Source organism: Pleuronectes platessa, chromosome 2, assembly GCF_947347685.1.
Source record: "Pleuronectes platessa chromosome 2, fPlePla1.1, whole genome shotgun sequence".
In the NCBI taxonomy this organism is placed as follows: domain Eukaryota; kingdom Metazoa; phylum Chordata; class Actinopteri; order Pleuronectiformes; family Pleuronectidae; genus Pleuronectes; species Pleuronectes platessa.
Window position 1 is genome coordinate 18,879,871 of NC_070627.1, and position 27,976 is coordinate 18,907,846.

The 27,976-nt window shown below is 41.7% G+C and overlaps 1 protein-coding gene across 1 annotated transcript; it reads right to left on the minus strand.

The window, feature by feature from the left end:
* Positions 1-9: 9 nt before the first annotated feature.
* On the minus strand, positions 10-27,919 carry quo (quattro). The gene is made up of 24 exons (XM_053441454.1): positions 27,591-27,919; positions 17,576-17,773; positions 15,556-17,107; positions 13,273-13,467; positions 12,646-12,769; positions 11,830-11,923; positions 11,573-11,659; positions 11,332-11,448; positions 8,973-9,071; positions 8,740-8,888; positions 7,539-7,677; positions 7,253-7,375; positions 6,866-7,063; positions 5,784-6,724; positions 5,320-5,569; positions 4,438-4,527; positions 3,489-3,713; positions 2,822-2,992; positions 1,954-2,131; positions 1,718-1,834; positions 1,362-1,613; positions 934-1,211; positions 659-717; positions 10-547 (listed from the first exon to the last, which is right to left on the minus strand). The coding sequence occupies exons 1-23, from the start codon at positions 27,591-27,593 to the stop codon at positions 679-681; spliced, it is 5,619 nt and encodes a 1,872-aa protein (XP_053297429.1). The 5' UTR covers positions 27,594-27,919; the 3' UTR covers positions 10-547; positions 659-678.
* Between the last annotated feature and the right edge of the window lie 57 nt (positions 27,920-27,976).

The window sequence follows — 27,976 nt, forward strand, 5'->3', positions numbered from 1 at the left end:
CAAACCCCATTACTGCAAATGTTTTGTATTCAAATACAACTGTTACATGGAACAATATCTTCATAGCAGTAACACACAAGTTTATACAAAACTGTTAATTAAGAACAAAGAAAGTGTTTATAATAAGTTTGATAACTGTACAAAAGGCAGTAGATATAAAAGATGACATTATTTGCTGCTTTATTATTTCACCACAGTGAATTAGCCACATTTAAAAAAAAAGGTGTAGTTTAGCGTTAAGCACAGAGACAAAGACTTATAGTAACTCTATGATATTCTGAATAAACTATGACACTGATTTAAAAGACACTATGCAGACCCAGGTCAGGTACGGTGTGTATTTCAAAATGTGTCGCTGTTCATGCTCAGAGTACAGTACATTTCTGACCTGTTCTTTAAGTGGTGGGATTTAAAAGCTGTATTTACAGAGTGGTAATGGATTACAGTAACACATTGTATATTAAGGGTTTCTGTTCCAAGAGCTGCTCTCTCTTCTACGCAGACAATGGTCGACTTCTCTCTTCTTTTTCTTTGTTTGACTCTAGATCTGCGGGAGGAGGGGGGGCACAGTTTAATATCACTTATTAATAAATATGTGTATAATAGGGTAGCTGGATAATGTTGTCAATGGCATGAAATTACACTTTAATGAACTCACCTTATACCATTTCTCACAAGTCAAACCTCAGTGGATTTTCCAACGTTAGTGTTCTGAATCTGATAGTCATAAAAACATTCTTAGTTTAAGATAATTTACAATCACAACAGAGTATCGACAAATTATATCTGAAAGGCAGAAAAAAGGAACTATGGCAGCTAAAGGTAATAACTAATTACTGTGTTTAATTTACTTTCAGGGTTAATTAGGTGTTTTCTGATGCTTTGAATCATGTCAATAAGCTAAATACTTGAAAGAGGAGATTTGTGCCGTACCTTGCCACAGGGGAGATCCTTGGCCTGGCACTGTGGTTTGGGTTTGGGCTTTGGCGCAACTGGTGGTTGAGCTTTGTCTGGGGATCCCGCCAAAGCATTTGGTTTGTGGTATTGTGCAGAAGCTTCAGCTCGGTGACCGACCGCAGCCTCTTTAACAGAGGTTACAGAGGCACACATAGAGGAGGAGTCCTCCGCCTCCCCTCCAACGGCTGAGTGGTAGCCATGACTGCAGCTGCTGAAGCCGCTCACACTCTCTCCTGATGACTCCGAGCTGTCCACTGGAAGGTAGAGAAGACTTGATTAAACATGGGACAAATGGAGGGGTGAGCGGATGGATAGAGTGATGGAGGAAAAATCCAGTCAATCAACCACAAACACTTACAACCTCAACCAACCCACTAACCCACTTGTACACTGACCAAACTCACATAGTAAGGTCTGACTCCCACTGTCATGGTCCAGATCATCCTCCTCTAGCGCTCCAGGGGGCGATATGTATCCTGCAAGCACCCCATCCATCGACCTGCCCTTTGGTCTACACCGGTATCCCATAGGGGACATGGAACTGCCTCCAGAGGAAGAGGAGGAAGATGAACTGGTGCCTGAGCCGACAGATTTTGGCCGCCCATCCTTTGCCACACATGATCCCACAGAGGACAGCGCCTTGTTTTCTGCAGAGACTAGATGAGAATAAGAAGTGTGATGGGATTTAAAAGGTCAGAGTGAAAGAAAACTATCACCATAATACTGATACAACTGGAGTTAATGGTTGTGTTTTACGTACTTGTTCCCATCAGTACATAGTTGACCGCTCTGTCACTGATAGCTGCTTCACTGGGTTGAATGTCCATGAAAGGCTTGTTTCCAATACCCATGAACACTCTCTCCTGCATACGGACCTCTAAGAAACACGTGAAATTAAACATTTGTTTAAAAATGCTTTAAATTATGAGCTATGTTTTTTGATGATGTAAAATTCAATACTCTGATTTATTCACTGTCTTTAGTGCTTGATGTTACCTCTGTTGTGCACCGCCTGCTCCCAGAGGATGCGCTCCAGGTCCTTGGTCCAAGCCTCCTTCACCTCTCGGCTAACTGCCTGGAGTACGTAGGTGTCCTGCGTTTTCCTCTTCCTGAACCAGATCTCGAAACACAGGCCGCTGTCGCCGCTGTTCTGGGTCATGCCTATGTCTGATGTCTAAATACAAACAAGGACAAACTGAAGCTGTAAAATGGTAAATACAGAAAAGACTCAAATTGTTTGTGAAGGGTAATGCAGTGTATCAGAGGGCCCAGTAAACTGCTGGAGAGGAGGTTGTGTAGGTGGTTGATAAAGAGTGTATCCAGTCATCTGGACTGTAAAGCACAGGAAATTGTACATGGTGGAAGTGGTTGGGTCTTTCAACACAAAATCTGTGTTATCTTTCAAAAATACAACTTTGCGTTGTGTCAGTCATGCTTAAGTCATTAAAGTTTTCAGATCAGCATCCGTCAACACCGACCTGATCAGTTTCAGTGAAATGCACAGTTAACAAAACCCCAACAAACTCAAACTGTAAAGAGATGGGGAGCCAAACACCTATTATCCTGTGATTTGGTTTTGTTCATTAGGATATGCATGAATTTAAGTTGCTGGCTCTGTTGACATGTAACTCTCTGTTGAGGAGTGTTTCAATGAGTTCAGCACTGAAGCAGACTCAGGAAGTGGAAGTGCGTGGAGTTTTAATCACAAATTCCTTGTATTTTCTAGGATTGTGCAGCAATGCAGCAAGGATGGGGTAAGGTTACTATAACAATGAGTGAGGAAAGATAGAAGTACAAGAGCGTGTGTGTGTGTGTGAGCGTGTGTGTGAGCGTGTGTGTGAATGTGTGTGTATGCTATATGAACCTTGAAAGACTGTTTGTAGATATATGTGTCATTTCCTACGTCCGTCTTTCGAGTCTTGCTAAAGAGGATGAGTTCTTGAAAGAGGAAGATGTGGCGGAAACACTTTTTTTTCCTGAATGTTACCAGGAACTCATCCTGGCGTCTCAGCTGGCCCTGCTCCTTCAGATTAACCTGCAGCACACAAAAAGGAGACACGTGCTTAATGTTCAGATTTTGCTCACAGCAGATACAGTAAACTTCAGCACATGAACTTCAGTATTATATTGGAATGTGAGAAAGACCATAAAATGAACAGAAAAACCTGTCATGAATCCAACTCTTCCTGTATTTCTACACTCCAGATACTGGAAACTCCAGGCCATTATCCACCCACACATCTCCCTTTACATTCCAGGGGAGAGATGATAAAACTACTGTTTGCTCTGGTGTTTTTCATCCAGCTCTTCCGATCCAATGCCAGATTAATCATGATTACTCGATGACACAGCCAAAAAGCCAAGCTTCACTTAATTTCACCTTCACTACAAATTATCCATGACGGATTACATAGTCTTGCCAGTACATGTGTTCCTCAATCCCTTTCCACTGAAGTTGCTCAATGATATCAGTCATATTCCAATGAACCAATTGTCTAATTTCTGCATTTACAAAATTACACAGAACCTACGTCACAGTTGTTGATGGCGTCCATGGCCAGCAGGTTGTTGCCATGGCGGAGCTGGAAGTGGATGACCTCCAGGGCAGCCTGGACCTCAGACATCTCTCTGGTTTGTCCTGGACCACACTCTCTCATCATGTCCTGCAGCAGCAGACTGTATTTACTGATGCGCTGAACAGGCTTCAGCAGGTATGAACACAGGTCCATTTTATCTCCCAGCATCAGCTGTTTTTGCTGGTGGTCGAAGAGGAGAGACAGAGCAGTCAGTGAACCTGCAGCTGTGCTACAGATGTTCTGGTAGAACTGCATTGGGATAATGATAGAGGCTGAGTTGGAAAACTGCATCATGTTGAGTGAGTGGGACTTAACATGGATCAAATATGGACTGAACATTTTATAAGGGATAAAACACAGAATAGCTGATTAAAATTGTTATATAATATATATGGATTGCCATGAAATGTCATACATTTATTCCTGTTCCCCAGAGGATCAACCTAATGACTTTGCTCTAGTGTCGACATGACGTTGCTATTTTGTGTTGCATATTAGCATTGTGTCTTTAATTTGTCCTCGCGATACGCTGGGAACCAGTCAGAGTGTACCTCACGTTGTCACTTTGCCGCGACCATCAAAGGATAAGTAGACAATAGATGGATGGAAGGATAGATGGACGAATGGATTGATGGATGGGTTGTGACCATGCTGAGCATGCTGGTAGCATTTAGTGCAAAGCACAGCTGTGCCAACTGCTGTCTACAAATGGGGTTGTATGTATGTAAAGAGTCCATATGCATGCTCCCACTTGTAGAACACATGACATAACATGTTGTGACATGTTTAATTTAAATTTAAATTAAAAAAAAACACTATCTTCTCTTGTTAGAGATGCTGATGTATAATTTTGGCAGAGGAATGAGCGCATGAAGAGCAAAGGTAGAGCGGAAGGGGTTCTTACCTTAAAGAAAACCTGCCCATGATTGATGAGAAGACTATCAGACTGTGGTTTGTTCTTGCTGTAAAGGGCATACAAAGCAAAGCTCTCTCTCTGAAACAAAAGGAATAAAGACCATCATCATTCATCATCACCAGTAAAAGTGGCCACACTGTAAAATGCGGCATTTTGTTTTTCCAATAAATGTTTAATGAAATCAACATGTAAGTTGTTGAAAGTAAAGATTTTTTAAAGCAAAAGCAATGGACATTTGTTTACAGTCGGGACACATCTGGAAGAACTTTTGTTGCCAATTAATTAAACTGAACTATCGGGTTTAAAAAGGAAACAATGGACCACTAAACAGAGGCTCATCTGTCAATACATGATTGTTTCATGGAAATAATGCAGCCACATCAATTTATGAAGCCGTATGTGTATTTATCTTAAAAACTCTATTTAGGAGATATGTTTTCTTCTGTGTTTGTTTTTAATTAGCAGGATAATGTAAAAACTACTGGATGGATTATCATGAAACTTGCGGTATGTGTCAGGGAAGAACCATTTAAAAAAAAATTCATTTTAGGGGATTAGGGGATTTTTTAAAATTTCCGTTGATTAAATAAATAGTATGGATCTTGAAGGGAAATACCAGGCACGTTTAGGGGACTTAATGAGCGTCTGCGATGTGTTGCAGATCCAAATAAAAATCAGTGTCTAATGACATTAAATGTGGCTCGATAACGGAACTGTGGGGCATTGGTGTAAGTATGTCCTCTCTGATAACTCACTTTCCATTTCTGTTTAACATGTAGCTTGTTTTGTTATGAACGAGCTGCATCACTCTCTCAGAGCAAGCTAATACATTTTCAAAAGCATCACAGTGGACCACCCAGCAGCACCTACGTGTCGCAGGAAGCAGCGTCCCACTCTGATGGGTTCCTTCACGCAGCTCTGCAGCTCGTCCAGGAAATGATGTTGGTGGAAGTCGTGGAGTTTTTCTAAGTTACCAAAAATGCTCCCCCTCTGGCCCCTGAGGTCCTGAGGGACGTCGGCCCTCTCCAGCTCGGGGAAGTAGTGTTCTCGAACGTAACCCAGAGCCTTCACATACTCCCTCTCTGTGGACAGCAGCTCCTCCATTATCCGCTGCAGTTTTCTGTTTCACATGTAGGAAATGAAAAATGTAAAATCACAGATTTTGTTAAAGCTCTCAAGTAATATTTAGGTGATATTGGTATCATAACTTAGTTTTATGTTTAATGATTGAAACAGAGTAAGATGTTATTGTTTAACTGGTGAATAATTTTCTCTTTCATGAAGCTAAGAATATCATTTACTTTGCTGAGCTGAGGGAGGGTGGCATCACTTACAAAACACTGCTGCCATTGTTTTCTGTTGGTGGGAGTAATGTCTCTGGGGTTGTGGAATCTTCAGGGCTCTGGGTGGAGGTTGTGCATCCCTCCACTTCATGACTGTCTCTGATCGACTTGCAGCTCGAGTTCCCTGACTGTAAACTCCCATTAGGGGAAATGGGCAGATTTTGGAAAGGCTGCAGATCTTGTCGGAGTGGCTGTGTCCTGCCCTGACAGTGTTTGTGTCTCACATTCAGAGGTGAAAAGCCCGAGATGCTCATCAAGGGAGAGCTGACACATGATCCATCGCTCAGGGACCGACCCAGGCCTTTGTGCGGTGGGGAATCATGGCACACTTCACTAGAGTCCCAGCTCCTCAGATCTACCTGGCTGCGGTGCTCTCTTGGCCTCCATTTGGTCTCTGGATGTTTGTCACTTTTTTGTGGAAAAACTGTAATTTTTATATTTTTAACTGTTGCATCAGGTCCTTTCTCACTTTCTTTCAAGTCAGGTTTTGAATGGTGTTTGGAAAATGCAGCACTGGTGCTTTCTCTTTTATTTTCTGAAATATCGACGGCCTTTTTCGGAGAGGTTGGCTGCATTATCAGAGGACGTTCATCCTCCCCCATCTCACTCCTATTCCCATCCATATCCGTCCCCCCATGTTCCATTTGAGAGGCTGCAGCTGTGGTCTGCTTCTTATCTGCTCCTTTCTTCTTCTGCATCTCCTCAAGACGCGTTCTGACTTCTTGGCACTGGACGCAGGATGCATTCCACACCTTTAACACGCCAGATCCCACTGCACAGGCCTTAGCTTTCAGCGCCTGGAAGTGCAGGGTGGAGAATTCCCCACCTAATCTCCTTTCATACATCTGGAGTGTGCTTAGGGTCTGAGCTGAGTAACACCCCTGCTCTACCTGCTCCAAAAAATGACTGCATTCCTTGGCCAGGGCAGAGGCCTAGAGAGAGAGAGAGAGACAGAAAAAAGTGAATTCAGCATTTTAGATTCTATATGCAGAGAAAGGGCAAGTGGAAGCAGAAAAAGTAGAGATTTAAATTACAAGTGGGAAAAAAAATGAAGCAATAAAAAAAACACAAACCTGAAAACAGAAGCGGTGAATGTGCAACAGTGTGTCCAGTTCCTTGTATCTCTTCTCCGCCCGCAACATAAAACCATCCACATTGGATTTGAAAGAACTTATCAGGGTAAGAAAAACATCTGTGGCAGGGCTGGAGTTGCTGGCAGCGACAATTCCCTGGGCCTCCGTCACAAGGGTCAAGGCGTATTGATGTTTCTCCTGAGATAAACAAAGAGAAGTCAAGTGGAACTCCCTGTCTGAACTTTCTTAATCTACCGTTTACTGTTATCAGTGCAGCCATTTAAATATTTCTGCAATGGGAGATTCAGCAGAAAATGTTTGCATGTGAACAGAGAAACAGAGAGCCATATAAGGATAAAGTCTTTTAAACCCCTTTTAGAGAAATACCTTGGATTGAGTGTGAAACTGTTCAAAGTGCTGCAGAGCCTTTTCAGTGCACACCAGAGTATCGTCTGTTGTGTAAGAGTCCACCAGTCTCTGCTCACCCTCTATAGCGAACCAGGTCCCTGTCTGCATAATGTAATGTAGAGTTATGCAACGTTGATTTATAATTTGGCAAACTGAGATGTTATGATTACATTTCTTATTCTAACAGTCAAACTCATAAAGAACATGACACCAATACTTCACAGCCCTGTCTAAAACACCCTGTTAATAGAGAGACTGGTGGTACCGTGCTGATTTTGGCCTCCATGTCTCTGAGGCTGAAGAGAAACTCCAGGTGCTGCAGGGACTCGTTGGATCTCATCACCAGCATGTGGAGCTTCTCCTCCACCTGGTTGTACAGACTTGTTACCGATTCCAGACCATCTCTGCAGGCACGAAGAGACATATATTATAAAGAACAACTGACAAATACCACCCAGCACTCTCAGATATGTTTTCTGAATTATAGTTCTTGGAAGTACCCTACCCTTAAAGTAAAATGACATCAGGAATTATAATTGGCATTAGGATCTTAGTTTGCCAAATAGTTGAGCAATAAGTAACAAAAGGCTTTTGTATGGAGTCCAATATAATTCTGCAGACTCCCTTCATGTTCTTGCTGCCCTGTTAAACTGCAGTATGTACAATATATTGTACTTTTCACAATTCTTTCAAAAAAATAAATAGATTGAATGGAATTCTTTTTCAGCTTTCACATATGCATCAGTTAGCTGATGAATTTCAGTTGGCACATTAATCTAAGATTAAATTCTGTCCACTTGCTGTTGTGCATATCTTTGAAACACAGTTTGGACTATAATTTAAAACACTAATCTATGCAGTGGTAGAATAAATGTTCAGATTATACCACTGGGGAATATATGAATAAAAATCATGCACACGTTCATATATAACCTGAGTAAAAGTATGTGAATGATATCAGGTAAAAGTGTTTAATTATTCAGAACGGCCCCTGATAGTGATTTATTATCAAATATTACTGATTTATTACTATACATGATTTGGTCAAATGTGATATATCTGCACACACATGTTATTTATAGTGATTTATAACTCCCTCACTTATCTGTTGGTTTTGTTACCTATGTTAAAACTGGAATATCTAATATCTACATTAGCACTATGTATAAAAGTTGTTGACATTTGGTGTTTCATCCCGGCAAATGAAAATAAACAATAAAACACCTATGTGGGTCTGCAGGGCTTTTATATTGTAAAGTAATAGGTAGCTTTAGCTGTAAAATGAATGTAGTCAAGTAAAAAGCTGCATTAATAAGTAAGGTACAAATACCTCAAGGTACAGAAAGGTAAACAATTGATCATATAATGCTGATTAAATGAAATTTGGGAAATGCTGTTACAATGTGTTCCTCTCACTGTACTGTTCAGTATAAGAGGCAGAACAACAGGTCAATATATTGTGATACCTGTAATCTTCAGACTGTGGAAATCTGAACTCCTCTTTCCTCATCCTGGCCAGTGCAGCCCCTCCTTCTCTCTGCAGGGTCACCAGTCGAGTGTCCTCCAGCACCTCCTTCATCGAAGCCCTCTGTTCCTGAATACACTGCTGCACATCCTGCGGCACATACAAAATCCAAATGAAGGCCCAGTTCCTCAAATAATTATATCATAGATCAGAGTATGAATGTGTGCGTTTTACCTGGGCGGTGTCTGTCTTTTTGCTGCCATCCACATTCCTGATGGCCTTCTGCAACAGGAAGTCGGCCCCTCGCAATTCAGCCATGAAGGACACCAGTTTCTGAAATGATTTAGGTTCAAAAGGGACGATTGGTGGAGATTAACAAACACATTTGAAAGCTTTCTGTATATATGTCCTCCGTCAGCTGCAGAAAGCACTACGGTCAGGACCATCCTGGGGCCATGCACTGAGAAACACAGGAGACTGCCCTCAGTGTGCAGCGAGCTATGGCAGAATAACACACCAGAAATACTGAACAATGCCACCGTAGTTTTTTCAATCTGACCTTTACTTTGACATCCTGGATTAATGAGAACTTCTTCCGTCACCCTTCCCTATGTTTTTGTAATCGACACAGCTACTGCATACAGCTGTTCCTAAGTCTGTTTCCATCCTGTGGATTAGTAGGGTTCTTTCCCAGGCTGTGTGGACTGAGACCCCTTCCAGAGGATTTAACAGGGCGAGTGCCTCAGGCCAAGAGACAATTCATAGTCAGGGTGAAATAAACCCATATGTACCTATATTACGCGTTATCACCACCAAGCACCACAGCGACGGTCAACAGAGGTATATTCAGAATGCTGGAGAAATTAAACATTTAGCTGTTGTTGAATTAAAAGACAACACAGTGTGTCTATAGTTAGCTTCATTACAGCTGGAAACCTATAGCTGAGCTGAGTTACAAGGAGAAATGCTCTTGGATAAAGTTAATGCTCCTTGCTGTCCAACAAGCAGCTTTCACATGACCACACTCTAACAGGGACAATTTCATGCTCAGGTTTTGTGGTGAGTGAGCTAATGGCTAAGAAGCTGAAACCCCCATTCAGAAGTGAAGGAGCCTGGTTGCCACTGCTTATCTGCTAGTGTATTATGGCCAATGGAAGTATGTAATGGGAAATTATATGTTTTATTAGTTACTCAAGTTATAGTTAAAACCGTTTTCATTTGGGGGCTTGAAGATGTAAAATAATTCACTAATTCACAAACACAATTCATAAGAAAAGAGACAGAAAACAAAGTTGCAAGAATATGTTATGTAATCACAGATTAATCAGATTTATCCTGCAAACAGCTTCTAAACTTCAGCTGCTTGGCTCTGACCTGCAGTTGAATGCCCTGCTGTGCAAAAAGCTTGAACTTTATTAACACTGTAGGTTAAAGGAATGTTTAAAGGTTCCGTTTGTAGGAGGCTGTGACATCTAAAGGGGAAGTTGCATATTACAACCAACTAAAAAGCCCTAACAAAGGTTTTCTGTAATTTTTTAATTCTGACTACTCTTCTGTCCACAGTCACACTAATTTAATTTACGACAATAAATAGTTCTTGTCCCTTTCAAGGATAGTTGTGACCTCAGTGACAATCCAGGAAAACAGTTAGTGTCTCTGTGCGTCATGGTCAGTCAAGCCGTTTTCACACATGAACTCTGGGTAAAAACCGGAGCATTGGCTGCAGTGTTTACTCAGACTTTGCCTTACACACAGCGAGAGGTTTCCTGCACAGACACGTTTACAGCAGTGACAAATCCCCTGCATGTTCAGACGAGAGGTGGTTCAGCCGGGTGCAGCGGGCCGAGACAGGAAGTGACGTGTTAACTCCACTGCAGAGATCACGTGATCATGTTTACAGCGCCACGACACCGTCATAAGCTCTTATCGGCACAAACTCTCTTGACATCTTCTTGGTGAATCCAGCGGGGGATCCCCTGCTGTGGTCACACATCGACTTCTCCTAGATTTCTACGGACATTATACCAGGAGGCCTGGCGGAGAAAGTCCATAGATACTGCGGAGCGTCTCACTCTGACAATTTGTTCACACAAGCACCTCGATCGGAGAAAATACTGAGGAGCTGCGGAGCTCAGTGCATGTCTGGAAGCAGCTATATTAGTGTCTCTGAGTTGGTCAGGGGTACCTGAGATCTACAATGTAAGGACATCTGGGTCTCCCAAACATCAAAGACTTTCCATCCCAGTCTGTACTCATCAGGGCTGCATAACCACTTTCCACTCCCACTTGACTGTCTGTAATTTAAACTGTAATATTTAATCAAATTTATCACTTAGATAGGACTCTGCACTTTATCGCTGTAACCATATCCTCCCTCCTCTCCAAAGCCAAAGCTCCATTGGGCATTAAACAATAATAGAGATGATGGATGCTTGGTGTGGGTGTGTGGATAGTGAAGTAATTTCCAGTGGGTGAGTTGTGTTTTACAGCAATCTCTTCTGAATTCACAGGAAACTCTCTATCAAAGTGAATGCTGTGGGATGTGTTACCACAGCTGCAACTATTCTGCAGACACATGTTGAACAGTCAGTACCTGGTGAAACTGCACCCAGTCTGTGTGGCTGTAAGCAAAGGTACCGCCCAGGTCAGATGTCAGCTGGGAGGCTTCCACTGTCTTGTTGAGGGCTTTCATAGACGTCACTATGTCCATCTTACAGGGAAAGACAAAGGGTTTTTATGTAAGGAAGGAAAAATAGTCGTCTCTGGTGTCAGATCTGACTAAAATCAAAATAAAATACACAGAAAGGGGACATGAGAGGTGTTTTATTTCTCACCTGCAGCCCGGGCTGTTTTTCAGGGCGTGGACAAGTGTCTTTATCCATCAGTATGACGATACTGTGCACAGCATGAAGAGCTTGTTCCTGCAGATTTAAACCCATTAAAGGTTAAAAAACACTGTAATGCCTATTGACTTTATTACTGATGATGTGATTGTTTTTGGGGTGAGGTCTGTGGTTTATTATTCACTATGACGTGTGTGTGTGAGTATGTGTGTGTGTATGTGTGTTTGTGTGTGTGTGTGTGTTGTAACCTGGGCCATCAGCAGAGCTTTGTAGACGTGGAGAGGGGGAGGCTTCTTCCTGGCATTGATGACCAAAGTCATTCCAAGCTCTCGAACCTCTTTCCTATGAAAAACCCCTTATTCGTGTGAGCCCATGTTCATCACAGGGGTCTTTATGTGATGCAACATTCAAATACTCTCACATTAACTAACAATTAACTTCCCAGATCTGTAATAATCTATGTTATTTCCCCCTGTCATCCACACAACCACCACTTCTTCACATGTCACATTTCTTTAACACCCTTTTAATGCCCTCTCCTCCTCGGGTAACCGCTGAATGATCCGATATCATATTGGCTGCTAATTCTAGCAAGTCGCTGCATGCCAGACAGTTGGCCGGCTGGCTGTCAGAGTGGAGCTATTTACTGTGGATAGAGGAAGGCCAAACTCTCTAGGGAATGGCTTTTTGATGTTTAAAGACTTCATCAAACTCATACAAAAATCATTGCCAAAGTTTTGGAGAACTTTGGGCAGAGGGACGGCACAGGTGAACAGGCAGACTTATTCATAAAGTTGTGATTCTGCCTATTTATTATTTTAAAACAGTAACGATTAATGGGATGCCATAAGGATTCTGATTGTTTGGCTGTGAGAGTATGTGCTGTATTCAAATTCTGCGGTGACTGCTGAAAAAACTGTTTAAATGATGCTTTGCTGCCCTCTTGTGGTCAATTGTATCACATGGCACCATGGGCGCTGACGGGTAAATCCAGATATCAACTAAATCCAATTTCTGCTTTTCGATCTGTTTAAATAAAAAACACACGTCAGAATTTTCCATACCTTGGTATGGAGTGTAGGTAGAGCAGCATCTGGCACACAGAGTGAGCTGATACAAGGGGCGACGTCCACTCCTTCCTGTCACCATGAACCTCCACAACTGCTCTGCAGGTCCTGTCCCTGCTGCCTGCAAACAACCGCATCAGAGAAACGTTAGGAAAGGACATACAATCCTATCTAATCTTTAACAAAAGATTTGTGGAATTATGTAAAGTTAATTTGCTCATAGATACTTTGAGGGTTGTGAATCTTCCAAATTATTCACTAGCCATATCACATTCGTTGATGTTTTGTCATAAAGACGTCTTGATGCTCATATAAGAAAAGTAAGGTGCTCTAGTGACTGGCTGGGACTCGCAGTCATTTGAACATCTGCTCAGTCACACCCTGATGTTACACGAGAGCTGCTGGGGTCACAGGTGGGTTCTTAAAGTCACAAAGTGGTCAAGAGAGACTCATTTGAGTCAAAGTCATGAAAAGTAATGAAAAGTGCCGTCGCAGTGCAACATTCTCGTGCACTGACGTACCAGTGAGATTTTTAAGATGCAGAAGTTCTAAATACTTGTTTTCCATAGCCAACCACACTTAATATGCTCAAAGTGATGTCTGACGCATTAGTGTCAAAGGTACCCGGTAAACAAATGATGCCCAATTCAATCAGACCGCTGATGCTTCTGAAAGTCGATTCTCCTGTGTGTGGAGAGTCTGGACTTGCAGGTGGAATCGCAGTTTGAGGAGAAGATGTTTTTTCTGTCTTTGAGTTGAAGAGTCGGGAGTCGCCTCCTTCTGCGGTGGAGGAAGTTTCACTCCTGCTTGAGTGGGAGTCTGTCAGTGGACACAAAAGTACAGGATTCCTGACAATGGACAATGAAAAGCAAAGAACTGGAGTCCGACTGATATATTGGTTGACTGGTGATTTGGCTGATATGAGTCTTTCACAGATATATATATATATATATTTGCTCATATGCTCCAATATAAAAACTTGAACAGATGTGGATGTAAAGTTAATGTATATGTAAATGTATATTTTCTGAAACTTAGAATTGTTTATTATAAGATTTATGGTTTAACTGCATACATTTATTTGTCTTAAGGATTCAATTATGACATTTAGGAATAATGTCTTTTAATATCTAGCAATTGATACATAGGTATCTGAAATGGTTTACTAGCTAATATCAGTATCAGCATTTGCTCACAAAAATCCACACGAGTCAAGTCCTAGTGAAAAAAAAACAAAATGTGATATAAACGTTTGCAGGAAAAAGTTGCATGTGTAATGTTAGTTGTAGATTTTCTTGGGGGCTTTCTTCTAAGAGGTCTTATCAAGCAGCATCTTTACATTCAGTCCAGTGGCACGTGCTCTCTCATACTAACAGCAATCATTCATTTCTTCAGCTGTAACTTTTAACAGCCCTCTTTCAACACGGACCTGCTCCACACAGCTGCTCAGCCGTGTGCAGACACAACTTAAACATTGGTCGTGGTAACTCAGTAACAAAACACTGTGGCGGCCTGGCTACTAAGCCTGGCTTTGATTACAGACATCCTAACTGGCCTCTCCTCAGAGCCAACAAAGCCTCGCCTGTGCTCGCTCTCTTTGCTACTTTAATAGTTCATGACAAGCATGTCTCCAGTCAGGATCTCAACATGGCCCTCTGAGGGCAGGCGGGTGCGTGCCAGCAGGGGCAGGGGACACAGAAACCCTCTTCTTGCATGTTATACTGTCTCTCTACATCAGAGGAATGCTTTGCTCTTTCTTTTTACCCGCTGGTATCAGGCCCTCTCTGTCAATGGGGTGCAAGCGTGCTATTTCCGTTCACTCCCTCAGAAATGGGATTGACGACAATGCAGCTGTTCTGCCAGAGAGCCAAAGTCAATGGGAGGATCCCTGGAGGAAGATCATACTCAGTCCTGACCTTTGACCTTTCAACCATTCTTCTAAAGAGTCCTTCTGAACTGTGACCCTCAGTGTTGTACATTCCCTTATGAGCACGCAAGGTCAAGGTTGAGTTTCAATCTGCTCAGTCTGTTCAGTGGTAGTTCAATCATTCAGCAACATAAAAGATGTCTTTGTATGAAATAAAAACAATGTACAAACTGTGTGTGGGCAAGTGTTTTAAGAGACACTGCACTAACAACAAGACATACATTAATGCTGGATTTAATATCAATTTACTAAAGGTTCAAAAGATCTATATTGATGGGTTGATCATGGCGCCACCTAGTGTTCAAACTGTCTCAGCCCTTGAAGGCCCAAAGTTTACATACAGTCAACCTTTCTACCTCATGGTGTTTATTTATATTTGAAAATAGTTAACTCTCCTAATCAAAGGGGGGCTGCCCCCCCGCCACCAGCGACTGCTCTCGAGTTGGAATCTGGAAAGCTGGGCTCAAACACCTAAACCACTACATCGTCTACCATTCACACACACGCACACTCACACGCACACGCAAACACACACACACACACACACACACACACACACACACACACACACACACACACACACACACACACACACACACATACAGTAGCTGTGGCTAATTGGTGTGTTAGTCTGTATGTGTGTGGTCCTGTACTTATATCTTTGTGAATCATTTTTGGAAAGTGAGGACATTTTGACCGGTCCTCACTTTTTCAAAGGACTGTTTGAGGGTTTGGTTTCAGGGTTAGGGCTACAATTAGGTTTAGGTTAGGCTTAGAGCTAGTATTTAGTTAGTTGGCTAAGGTTGGCCTCACTAAGAAAGAAGTACAGAAGTGTGTGTTTGTGTGTGTGTGTGTGTGTGTGTGTGTGTGTGTGTGTGTGTGTGTTTGTGTGTGTGTGTGTGTAAAGTTACACTTTAAATCGCAATTAAACATTTTAAATATTTTATAAAAAGAATCTTAATTTGCTGACTCTGCTTTACCTTTTTTCTGTGACAGTCTCTCTAGCTTCATGGTCACCTGATCCAACAGTTCAGCTTTCTTACACAGGATTACACTGGAGATTGTTTCAGGGCAAACATCACTTTGGCTCCGGTTGTTGAGTTTATAGAGGAGCGGACTTCCTTTGGGTGTCTCTGACACTGTGGACAGAGACCTCAGCTTAACTTTGTGTTTCCCTGATGGTTTCAGAAGCTCCACCTTCTGCTGTGGTCTTACGTCGCCATCAAATGTCTCCGTGAACACATCGGATCCCGGGGGCTCGCTAGTCTTTTGTCCTAACTGGTGGGAAATCAGTTTCGTCTGAACTCTCTGACTCTGGCTCAAACCAGGGGTTGATTTCAAAACCGTGGGTGATTCCTTCATAAGGTGTTTAGGCTCAGGGCTTCTAGGAAGGTCTTTGAGGTTAGACACAACGTGTTCTGTTGTTGGTTCACAGCTAGGTTTGTATTGACAGAGGTCATGACGTATCACAGCCTCTTTAGAGTGGTTATAAATGGTTTCAAGTTCATCTATCGGAGCTTCAAATCCCTTGGATCTTAACTCCCCCTCTGCACAAAAGCTGGCCTCCTCCAGGGCAGAGAGTAGGTCCCTGCTCCCTCTCTCGAAAGGGACTGGGTTCCTCAATGCTGCCAGGTATGAGTCTCTATACCGACACTTCAAGTCGTGATCGGTCAGCTCCTGTCCCAGCTTCCTCTGGCTGCATGGCGTACACGGCTCCTCTGCATACTGAAGGGTGCGTCCGCAGGGGACACCATGCCCCAGTGGTAAAGGTGGAGGTGGTCTCACAGGTTTGAACAAAGCTGAATGGGGTGGATCCGGGCGGCTGTCTCTCTGCTTATCCACCAACGCCTTCCCTTTAGCGATATCCACCAAGTCCACATAGTCCCCCTCGATCTCTCCATAGTTACGACTGTCCCACGTATTAGGAGAAACCCAACCCACTGGTTTGATTAAAGGTTTGGAGCAAGATTTTGGTGTGCGCCTTTCATGCTCCATTTTGACAAGTTTAGAAGAACAGTGCACGGTTCTCATAGAGAACGACATCCTTTCTTTTGCAGGAAGAAACATTGCTCCCATCGGGAGGGTGGAGGAGTTGTAATGGGTGGTGACTGAGATCTGCTTCGGCTCAGGAGGGGCCTCCTGGTACGTGGGCATGATCTTAGGCTTATCCAAAAACTCTGGGATAGCTATCTGGGCCCAGGGCAACTTGATTACTCCTTGGTCTGTGCAAAGCAAGCAACGTGACAGAGGAGTCCCATGGCGTCCTTCATTGATGTCCTGCAGCCAGTCCAGGGTGAAGATGCAGGGGTAGGACGTTTCAGGCACGGGGGTCTCCTCCACCTCCCGACCGCCACCCTCCAGAAGACTTTTGAGGACGATGCGAGCCGCTTGGTCCCCGAAAGGTTCCACTTGGAGATAGAAGTCTCCAGGACGCAGAAGCAGAGGGTTTACAGGTGCTAACTGGATGATGGTTTTGTCATGGAGACACAGAGGCCAGCCCTCACAGCGGAAAACCACATCAGAGTATCCAGCCTAGGAAATAATACAATTTTGTTTCAAATTTGTGCAACATCAAATTGTCTTTATAGCGAGTTCTATGGAAATGTAATGGATGTTCATACCCAATAGACTTAGTAAATGATGGTCTGTATATATTTATTCTATATCTGTGCTAAGATGAGTTATGTCTCTGACAAATTGCAGCAGGTAGTATCTTCGCCAAACACGTATTCCCCCTGGACCGAGGGGATATGCGATTTCTTAAAACCTCAACATAGTCTAATTTGTGTAAAATACTAAATCTAACAGATGTCACTATTAAAACCCACCTGCTGTTTTTAGACTGCCTCTAAGAGCAGAGCTTTTCCCACCAAACTGAACAACTGCATATGCATTCATATATTAAGTGCCTCTGTAAGACCTGCTGTTGAGGTACAACAATTAAAGAAATGTGTGCACATTCAGCATATTACAAGGAAGAGGATGATGTATGATACGTACACATGCTGCCTGTTGGACACTCTCCAACAAGTGTTTGGAGGGGATGAGGAAATCTAGCATGCACTGCAATGCATCTCCGTGGTAACGCTCCTCAATGGTGCGAAACAGCTGGCTGAGGACGACGGGCGCCGTGGCCTCGAAAGGCGGGAAAAGGGCAGAGAGGGCGCTCTGGATGGACGAGTCCAGAGATTCTGGATTCTGGAGAACAAGAACAGACGGAGGTCAGTGACATGAGGTTTGTGTTTAACAAGTCACGGAAACTACATGTGTCAATGGGTTGTTGAGTTCTCTGCCAGTCTGAATCCATAGAGAATGTTATATCTCAGGAATGAATTGAGGTAATTTCTTCACATTTGGCAGAAACATTGATTTACACATTCATTTGAATTTGGTTTCAAAAGTCATGGCCACTGTTATTACACAAAACACGTTTTTGGCCATAATCCTCACTCTAATTATAACAAAATTCTACACAAATATCTAATCAAATAAATGAAATCATGAAGTTATGACGTTTTATATCTGAAATGTTAAAGGTCAATGTTCCTGTGACATCATAATCTGCAAAAATACTTCACTGTCAATTATTGAACAGCATGACTCAGGAACTGAATGGGAGATTTCCTGTAATTTGACTGGCTGGCGGAGGCATACAACCGCAAGGTAGTGATTAGGGTTTAATTACAAACGGTTCCTGACTATTATTACTGGAAGACTCATGTTAAATACATTTAGTCACAGCTGGAGGAATAAAGAAAAGTACATGAAATGCCCCTAAATCAGTTCAACAAATTTCAAAAAGTGATTAAAGAATAACATGACGTTCCGGAGTTGATCCGTAATGGTCTGCTTTTTATCATTACTTAGTTCCTACACTTTGGATAGTTTGTGGTTAATGCAAAGAAATGTGCTTCTCTTAGTGTTGTGTGCGAGTAGGGGCGAAAATGAGCACCGTGTGGAATGTGGACAGTAAATTTCGATGTCTGTTTGGATTGGACTTTCCGTAACATGGATTTATTTGCAGAAATTTCACTTGGCCAAGATATGTCATATACATATTCTCTGCAAATGCAAAATGACAGCACAGATATTTTTATAAGCCTTTTATGCCGGACTGTAGACCTACTGATTCCCCCCACAGAGTTTTCTGTTTAAGAAAAATAATCAGAAAGAAACTGATCTGCTTTACAGCTTGAGAACAATTTTGGATGACTCACAACATCAGATTCACTGACATCATGATCGACTGCACATAGGAATTAAATAAACAAATTAGAAACAGTTTCAAGAGGACAAGGTCTGACCCTCCTCAAAACTCTTTCAACTGTACCTGGAGATGATTAAGTCTGTCCTGCCTGACTGAGTGTGTGCAACCTGTCGAAATGTAGCATTACAACTTTTCCTTTGCATATTTATAATTTTAAAGTATTATAAGATTATAGTATAAAGTCGATGGCACATTCCTGCTATCATTAACGTGTATACAAACATGTAAACAGAAACATGAGACTGCGCAGATTTTGAACTGAGCCACATGTGTATGTCAGTGTTCAGGGTTAAAATTTGTACATACAGGAATCAAATATTTGATTTAAAGACATTAACAGCTCATTGTGGAACAATTAATTTCTAAAAGAATAAGTCAAGTGTTTTTAAAAACAGACACTGTATTATAGTTTTTATTTGTGTTGTCTCTGAGGTGGTTTCACTGAACTTTACTGTGTTCATACAATACTTAAACAGGTCACTAGATGGCGCATGAAACTTTGTAGGAAGCTAAAACCTAAATACAGAGTCAAGATTTCTGCGTGTTTCTCCATACATGTATGTCGAGTGTAATACTCCACGCAGCCACATGCACGTTCCCCAGCGTCAATCATCCCAGAACTGGGAGATCCTGATCCTTGTTTCCTGAGCTGACAGACGAAGCAACAGACTTCAGATACCTCTCGGCCTCATGCCAGCAACATGAGCATGCTAACATTAGCATGTGTAATGTTCACCATGCTAATATTTTTAACGAAAAAGTAAAATGTTGCCACTTGTCATTAAACATAGCCTTATTGCTGATATTTGGTACAAAAATATGCTTTTGGTATTTTGACGACCTAACAGTGGTCAAAACATTACATAGAATTAAAACAATATCAAGTCATGGTTGCGGCCAAGATGGCTAAAAGTCACGATTTGGTCCACTTTTCTAAATAAAGAGGATCCTTGGTTAATCTCTCTAGAACTCAAATAATCTACAGTATCATGTTTGATTTCACGGTCATGTATGATGTGGGTTATGGATAAACTCTTTCTATATATGTTTTGTTTTTCATTTTCATCATTTAGAGTACTGTATACCGAAATGTACAATTGTTCCTTTATTCACTCACATTGTAGTCAAATAAAAGCCTCTTTGAGAAGAAAAGGAATAATATTCATGTTGAGTCAGGTGAAAATAAGGACTTGACACATAATTTACATCTGGACAGGTCTTGGTGGCCAATCACAGCAGGTTATGCTATTCATACAAGCGGTTCACAGTACCCCGCTGGGTAAATCTCCCAGCTCCACAAAGGGTTCTGTTTTTAGCCCCTTCCCCATTTAGCTTGATGGCCTGACTAAGACCAGAGACTGGCCCAGTGTAAACACAAGTGCTGCAGCTTCAAAGAACCCGCACTGGTTAGCACTGGGACTGAACAAATACTAATGTAAGCAGCTTCGATAACAAAGGTCATAACATTTCCACAGCTCATGATTCACTGAATGTTTCACGAAATCATCCAGACTTTGTATTTGTATACGTTTTTTTGTTTGGTATTGTGTATCTGGTCTTTAATGTCTGCAAACTTAAATAACACTGATATCAGAACTTGACCACTTGCAGTATTCTGTGTATCTCTTGCATGTCCTCAGTAGAAAGGAATGCTTCTTTTTTTGATTTGCACATCTGTCACAATAGATTAGGAAATGGACAACAGAATACCTTTGAGGCTGCTTCGTGAATGGTAATGCATCACAGCTGTTTGTCGACTAACTGCAGCCATTCAGCTTTGGATTCTACTGTACGTCTCGTAGCTAAATGTTAACCTGAGGTCATATCTAATTAGACACAACACTGTGAAGCTACTTTACTTTACTTTATTTGACAGGTCCAGAGTTTCTGTACTTGCCTTAGTATATAGTTTCCCAGCATTAAAGCTTTATTAAGACCAGTGCAGCCCTGCATGTGTGCTTTGACGCAGACGCGTAGATTAGGTTGCTGATTCCACAGATTTATTAGAGCATGTCAACCCTTTTATAGACTAACCGGTCCTTCAATTACTGCATTTGCTTAGACTAAAACTGTAGTGACCGACTATCATAACAGTACTCCAACCTCATTTGAGATTTAGCCTCTGTTGTTAACACTCCGGCTGAAATGTCTGTATTCTCAAAACAAAGAAGTTGAAAAAGTATGAGACATTTCCCCCCTGAGTGGTGGTCCTCTCTGTGGGTGGTTTGGCGAGTGATATTCATATGAGTGAAACCCTCTTGAGATTTTACTGAGCACCACTCAGCTGGACCCGGCTCAGACAGGGTAGGCAGCCAAATGAAGTAAGGGCAGGGAGGAGGGTGGCCTGCCGGCGAAGCTCGCTCTCCTGTATCTCATTACGTCTGACAAACTGCCAGATAACTCTTTATGAATTCTTTTAAGACAAACTTCTTCCTGAAAAGTTACTTTTTGTTTGACAGTAGAAACATTTGACTTTAATCATAATTACAATCAGATTGAAAGTTATAAATTACAGTCGTAATTATAATCATGGAAAACTGATAGTAGGCCTTTTGGCTTCTGACCAGACTTATACTGGTTAAAACATGTTAGCTAAGTACTTGCACAACTCAGTAAGCAAGCAAAGTCAGACCTGTAAAAAAAACATTTACCCTCATTGAACACAACCTTTCTAGACAATACAGGACGCCTGACTGACACAGCATTCAGCCTCTGCATTTGTTGCATTTAAGAACTTATCGATAACTGAGTTATTTCATTTCTCTCCTACTGATTTTGACTTCTCTAGTTATTCTGCATCATTGTTGATTAATCTTAAAGTTATTTATTCATTAAATTAAAATTTTTCCTCAGATTATCACAGATATCTCAATGTATAGCAGCAATAGAAAGCTAATTACAGCTCGGAAAAGTTATGTGAAAATGTTGTGGTCACTGTGACAGGAAGAGAAAATAAAAGCAACTAACTAGAAATGTAATATAACTCATGTCTTGTCCATTTGAGAAGAAAAAACTACTTTTTTTAATAAATATTGGTGCAACAATATCTTAGTCAATATTCACACACACTCCAAATGATTGTCTACAGATTCTGGCTTTAGCTACTGTATTGTCTTCAGTGCAGTTCAGTGCATTAGCTTCCTATCAGTAGAATAAACTGCTGGTCAATTTGTTCAGTCCCATGTGAAAACCCAGTCACAATCACACGCCTATATCACTATGATAACACATTTTCTCTCACTATACATCAGTGTGTGGAATCTAGCCCATGTTTCGTTATGTATACAGAAACATAGAGTTGCTACTTCTCTTTCCAAGCGTTTACGCCCACAATCAGCCATGCGTTCAATGAGAGGCGTTCAATTAAGCTTAAATCCTGAGGCTTTATCTCAGTCTGCAGGGACTGTGGGACTTGGTCGGTATCCAGCTGACTGCCTCATTCCACCACCGCCTCCTCAACACATTCAAGACAAGGGGATTCCCTCTCTGCTGACTATTGTCCAGTGTCTGTAGTTTAACTCTAGAAAGAACCTCAGTCTGTAAGAAGATAATTGTTTGACCTGAAATGTCATGCTAGTGTGGACAACAGGCATTTGTTTGAAGGTTCACCCTCTCTTTGTCTTGTCTAGCATTTAGCGAGTGCTGGGAGGTTTTTGCAGAGTTGACTCTAAAGCAGGTAATTACAGCTTTTTTTCTATGTTGCCTGGGGGCTTTGGCTAAAGTCCGATTTGAGCCACAGTATAAACAAAGTGTTGAGGTGTGTAACACACAATTTGAATCTGTGTCATCAGGCACAAAGCGCCAACAGATTAGCGAAGATAAGCTGAGGAGAATGTGATTTTAAAGATGATTAACTTCAGCTAAATGGACGCAGATCGTGATGTGACACGCTGAAAGGATTTTTGCTAATGTCTCTTTCTTGACTGGTTATCACATTTTTTGAAATCCTCATATGAAATGGATTGTCACGGCCCCCACAGGGCAAAAAAAACCCAACTATAAACAGAAGTGACAGTTGAGTTAGGTCCTTCCAGTAAATCCTGAATAGTGCCTCCATTTGGCATGTCCGAACGTGCAGACGTGTCCGAGAGCCTCAGATAACACCAACCCAACTCTTACAAACACAATCAGAGTGGACACAGAGGGCTGATGGGATATGATGCTTAACCACAAGATATATTATCACGAGAAAGAAAGGGAGAGATGTCACAAGTGAGTTGAGTTCACATGTGGATTTCATCTCTCTCTTACTTGTGGTTTTAAAAAAGCTACAACAAATACCTTTGCAGTGTTTGCTTTACCATTACTGGTTTTACACTGCACCCAAAAGGAAAGATGTTGAAATGATGATGAATCATTATCACAATCATACTCAGTGTCTTAGTCATATAATCAAAAACTTTTCTCAGTTACCCCTCCTTCTTCTCCCCTCACTATCTCCTGTTTGGCCCTGAGACAGTGGCGTCTTTGTGAGATCCACTCTTGTTAAACTCAGCAGAGGGCCACTCCATTCAGCTGAACCATTCTAAATCCTTTTAACCAATAGAAAAAAAGCCCTTCCAAGATAAAACTCCCACATCGCTGCTTCACATCACTTCTGAAGGAGTAAACATCGCTGCAAGCTCACAGAGAATGAATGTAACAGGGTCCCTGCTATGATACATTTACTCACTCATTTTGTAGTTCAGAACTTAAATCAATAATATAATAATGTATAAGCTGAACAAAAGAAGACCCAGGATTCGTCCTTGAGGTACATCACCATTACAGTTAAGATCAGTTGATTGAGTATAATTTTAATAAAAATAAACTTTGTTTATATGGCATGGTAATAATGTTACAAAGTCCTGTACATGAAGAAAAACCAAACAATTTAAAACCAGACTGGCTGTTGACTAAAAGGAAATTTGCCAAATAAGAGATAAAGCAGTAAAAATGACCAACACAAACATTCACAACAGTATAAATAAATGCAACTCAAACCTACATTAAGCACTTTGCAACGTGAAGACAGATAAGTAGGGAGTAAGGTTACTATTTCTTTTTTTCTTGACATGCTGCATGAGATGCAGTTTACTCATTACATTAAGATTTACTTTGATTTCATCCAAAGTGTTTAGACGACTCTGAATCTGAGAAGAATGAACAATGAAGGTCTAACATCATAACATGTAATAATCTGCGATCTCACCTGAAACTCTCAAAACACACTACTGTATACACTCATCCTGGAAGTATTTGCCTTTATGAAACAATGAACCAAGTGTGTGTAAATCCAACATAAATCTCTTCTGTAATCTCTTCTGAAATCACAGACACTGACTCATTGCTGTCATTCATGGCAACCATGTAACGTCTAAAAGCAGCTTTTGAAAACAATTCCTTCGTAGTTTCTCGGTTCTGGGGATGGTGTTTGTAAGCTGCAAATTTTGAAAAAACATATTTCCTTTTATGTCAGTTCAGTATTGTTTTTAAATCACCACAGGATCAGAAAAGTGTGACGTTAAAGAAATGGCGAAATGCCTGATGACGTGATTGGCAAGGACAGAGCTTGTACAGGCTTCAATGCAGGTTAGCCGTAAAAACGCTTGAATGAACGATGACATGTCTAAATGCACATAAAGGAGAAAAAGTTCACAAAGTTCAAGTTGACCTTTTTTTTAAACCTGAAGTCTCCTGGATCCAGGTTCATTCACAAAGCTTACATCTGGCAAACTATTGCTAATACAACTCTAAATGCTTTGTTTTTGGAAAGTGCAGCTCGCCTTAATAGCTCTCATAGACAGACTCATGATGTTAAAATACCTACAAGATTGAAGAACATTAAAAGCGAAGTGAAGGAAGGCCCTGTAGAATCCATTCGTCCATAACACAAGGAAGTTGTTTGTTGGTCTGCATGTAAGTGTGTTTATAATGAGTGTACTCAACACTGACATCTGCTCTGCTCCTCATTTTTCTTCCATAAACATTTTATAGGAATCCAAACAAGTGCACAGCTCCACACAGAGCCAGAGCAAAATGAGAGCCCGGAAATCAGAGCCTCTAACCTGCAGCATTAAAACAAACTGTAGTCGACAATATTGAAGCTGGGAGGTTTAATCCTCGTGCACCCACTGTGAGAATATTGCATTTTCACGCTGGTTGCCACATCGCGCTCATTTCCACAAATCTGACGGAAGTTGTTCAGCTGGTTTTAAATTAAAACAAGCAGAGGCTTATTTTTATGTCACACTGGTGTGTCGAAACCACCGAAGTAGCAAAAAGACAACGGTTCACACAAAAAGAGGCACCAGAGGAGGCCACGACAACAGTAACACTCACACAAATGATAATGTTGCAGAAACTGGGTCTCTTAAGACACTGCCCTCCGAAAACTCACAGACTGAGTGTCTATGGCTGCACGGACAAATCCTCCAAACACTTGGCAGTGCTTCTGTTTTGAAAACACTCTGCACAGCCTCTGTTGACTTTGACCCACTTTTGTGAAACATAGATAATAAACACAGTGAAAACACCGTTCACAGAGCCAGGACGACTCTCAGACCCTCCACCTCCTGACAAAAAAGAAATTGAAAAAATTTGGCTCATACGGCTCCTCAAAGCACATGTCTGCAATTATTCATATTCTGTCTATAAATCACATCGCTTCAGTGTTTAGATTTTCCGCCGGTCTGGCTCTGTAGGGCTCAGGCAAAATCACAGCGAGAGAAGCAGTCGGCAGAAATGGAGCTCGCATGATGTTGGAAAGATGTGATGACTTGTTACAGGCAGGGGAGGGAGCTACTGATGACTATCCCATGACCGTCAGAGACACAGACACAGAGCTGACCTTGTGTGTGAACTCTGAGACTGTCTGGATTCTCTCATGCAGCATGTCCACAGTGTCTTTACACAGTTCATACATTCAGTGATATGCATATGGTTGATAAAAAAACAACAATAGACACCTTGTCTGATGAGATGATGATCTGAAGCTTCCTGATCATATAAAACCGGTTATATTACTGATAAAAGGACTGTGGACGTAATGATGATCTCACAGAGAGGTATTCTGCAGGTTCCCTCAGAACTGTTTGGAAGATTTAGCGTCTTTCAAGTGTTGTTTTGGTTTCTCAGACCAAATATTTCTGGTTTAGTTTAGTCTTGGCATTCATTAAGAACATTTCTTGACGCAGCCAGTATATACAGCTTTTAGCACAACATTTCTAATAACAGTGGGCTGCAACGCTCAGTAAAAAAACAATCAATAACTTAAAAAAAGAACTGCAAACAGCTCAAATTTGCGACTAGTTGGAGTGAAGACATGACGCCAAATGAACAGTAATGTTTCTCTGTGTCTGCTGTAAAGATGAATACAAACCCCAAGAGCACACAGGCATTAATGCTTTGCATCAACTTTGAATAAACTTTGAATTCTGCAACAGACACTTTGTCTGTGCTTCACCAGACCTCCATGTTTACTGTACACATGCTGCTGTAAGGTCTTAAGAAGAATGTGCTTGATGCTTGACCTTGCTGGTGAATGAATGACTCTTGGTGCCCCCTGTCACACAGTAACTTATGCAAATATAGTGCACACCAGCACGAGGGGGCTCTGGGTTTTGTATTTTTTGTTGAATGTTTACTTAAGATAGAAACCCCTGGTCACGAACAGCACGGCAATCTAATAGTTTTGACTCTGCCGGCTCACGACTTTAAGATGGTGGGTGGTAACGAAAGCATCAGTCATTTATTAAGAAAAACAAACAGCCAAGGCTGTAAAAGCTGATCAAACAAGTGCTGCAGAGGATGTGAGGGGAGGACAAAGTGCAGCGATGTTCGTGACGAGCAGCCAAGTCTGGACATCTTTAACTATCCTTCCCTCCCGCTCTCTGTAAAACCATCATTCATCCGGTGCACTTGGACACATATTATGGGTTTGACTCCATTTAAAGAGGTGAACATCGGGGAGATTCACTAAATACATTCTTAGTTGTGCTTCATGCATCATTATGGTCTTTATCTGCATTTATTTGACTGTTTTCAGTTCCAAAAAGTTCAAAGAAACCACATTTCCCCTCAAATCCATCGTCAAAGTCTCACATGTTCCCATCCTGTGGTTTTCTCACTGCCACTCTTTTGTTTCTGTTGTTATTGGGATTGGACAAGGCCCTGTGATTGAACATTTACAAGAGCCGCAACCCTGATCTGAAGAATCCCATCATGTGCACATGCAAAGTAGTGGAATAATTAGAACAACAAAACACTCCACTCACTGCAGGCTTGTGTGCCATCCGCATCAAATAGGCTCTAATGAAAAGACTTCAAGAAGCAAAACAAAGAGACAATGTGCGTCTCTCCGTCACTCGCTCTTAAAATGCTTGAGGTGCTGCGGGGATGTGAGACAATCCCACCAACTGTGCACAGGATGACGAAAAGGTTTTGAGAGTGCAGTGACATTAGCCATGTTTTGCCTTTTGTGTGTCACAAAGATAAGGTTTCATAAAAAGAGAACAAAGGGGATGCAGCAGTGCTGTGCACAGTTTCATGCAGTCGAGAAGAAATCATTTGAAAAGGGCTTGAAATTCAATCTTGTTTGCTTTGTGTCTAAAGTAGAACATCAGCAACAGTCAGGAGAAAACTTCTGTGAAACATTTCTGTGAAAACCACTAAAGTCATAGTCTGAGTTTAATGGGTCAGTGGAGCACCTGAACTCTTCAACCAGCAGTCAAGATCTACAACCAAAAGTTAAACCTGCTGATACTTTACCATCTTTGCAGGAGTTTCTCTTCTTTAGGCAAAAAGTTGTTCTCATCTTTGTCCAAGATATTCCTCTGCAGACAGCCTCTCTGGGCTTTGTGCTGACGGAAGAGCCATGTTTTAGCTTTAGTGCATCAACAAAAGAAGGTGGCTGAAGAATGTCCACATGACAGTGAGGCGTCTTGACTGATAAGAAGGCAAAGTCATCTCCAGTCTTCATAGACTTTTACCCGAGTCTGAAAGCGTAGCGCAGAACGCAGCTACGATTGTCAAGCCGCCTGTTGATCCGCCTCTCACTTCCCTGGCCACTCTGAGTGTTTCGAGAGAGAGAGAGGGAGGGAGGAGGGAAGGCAAGAGTGTCTCAGAATGGGAGGAGAAAAGCTTTCTCTTTCAGA

What these genes read in the sequence shown, in the direction of transcription:
- quo (XM_053441454.1), bottom strand. An exon ending in GTGTCCAACAGGCAGCATGT is followed by an intron (nt 17,108 to 17,575) that starts GTACGTATCATA and finishes ATTATTTCCTAG; the next exon opens with GCTGGATACTCTGATGTGGT. An exon ending in AGTTTCACACTCAATCCAAG is followed by an intron (nt 7,064 to 7,252) that starts GTATTTCTCTAA and finishes TGTTTATCTCAG; the next exon opens with GAGAAACATCAATACGCCTT.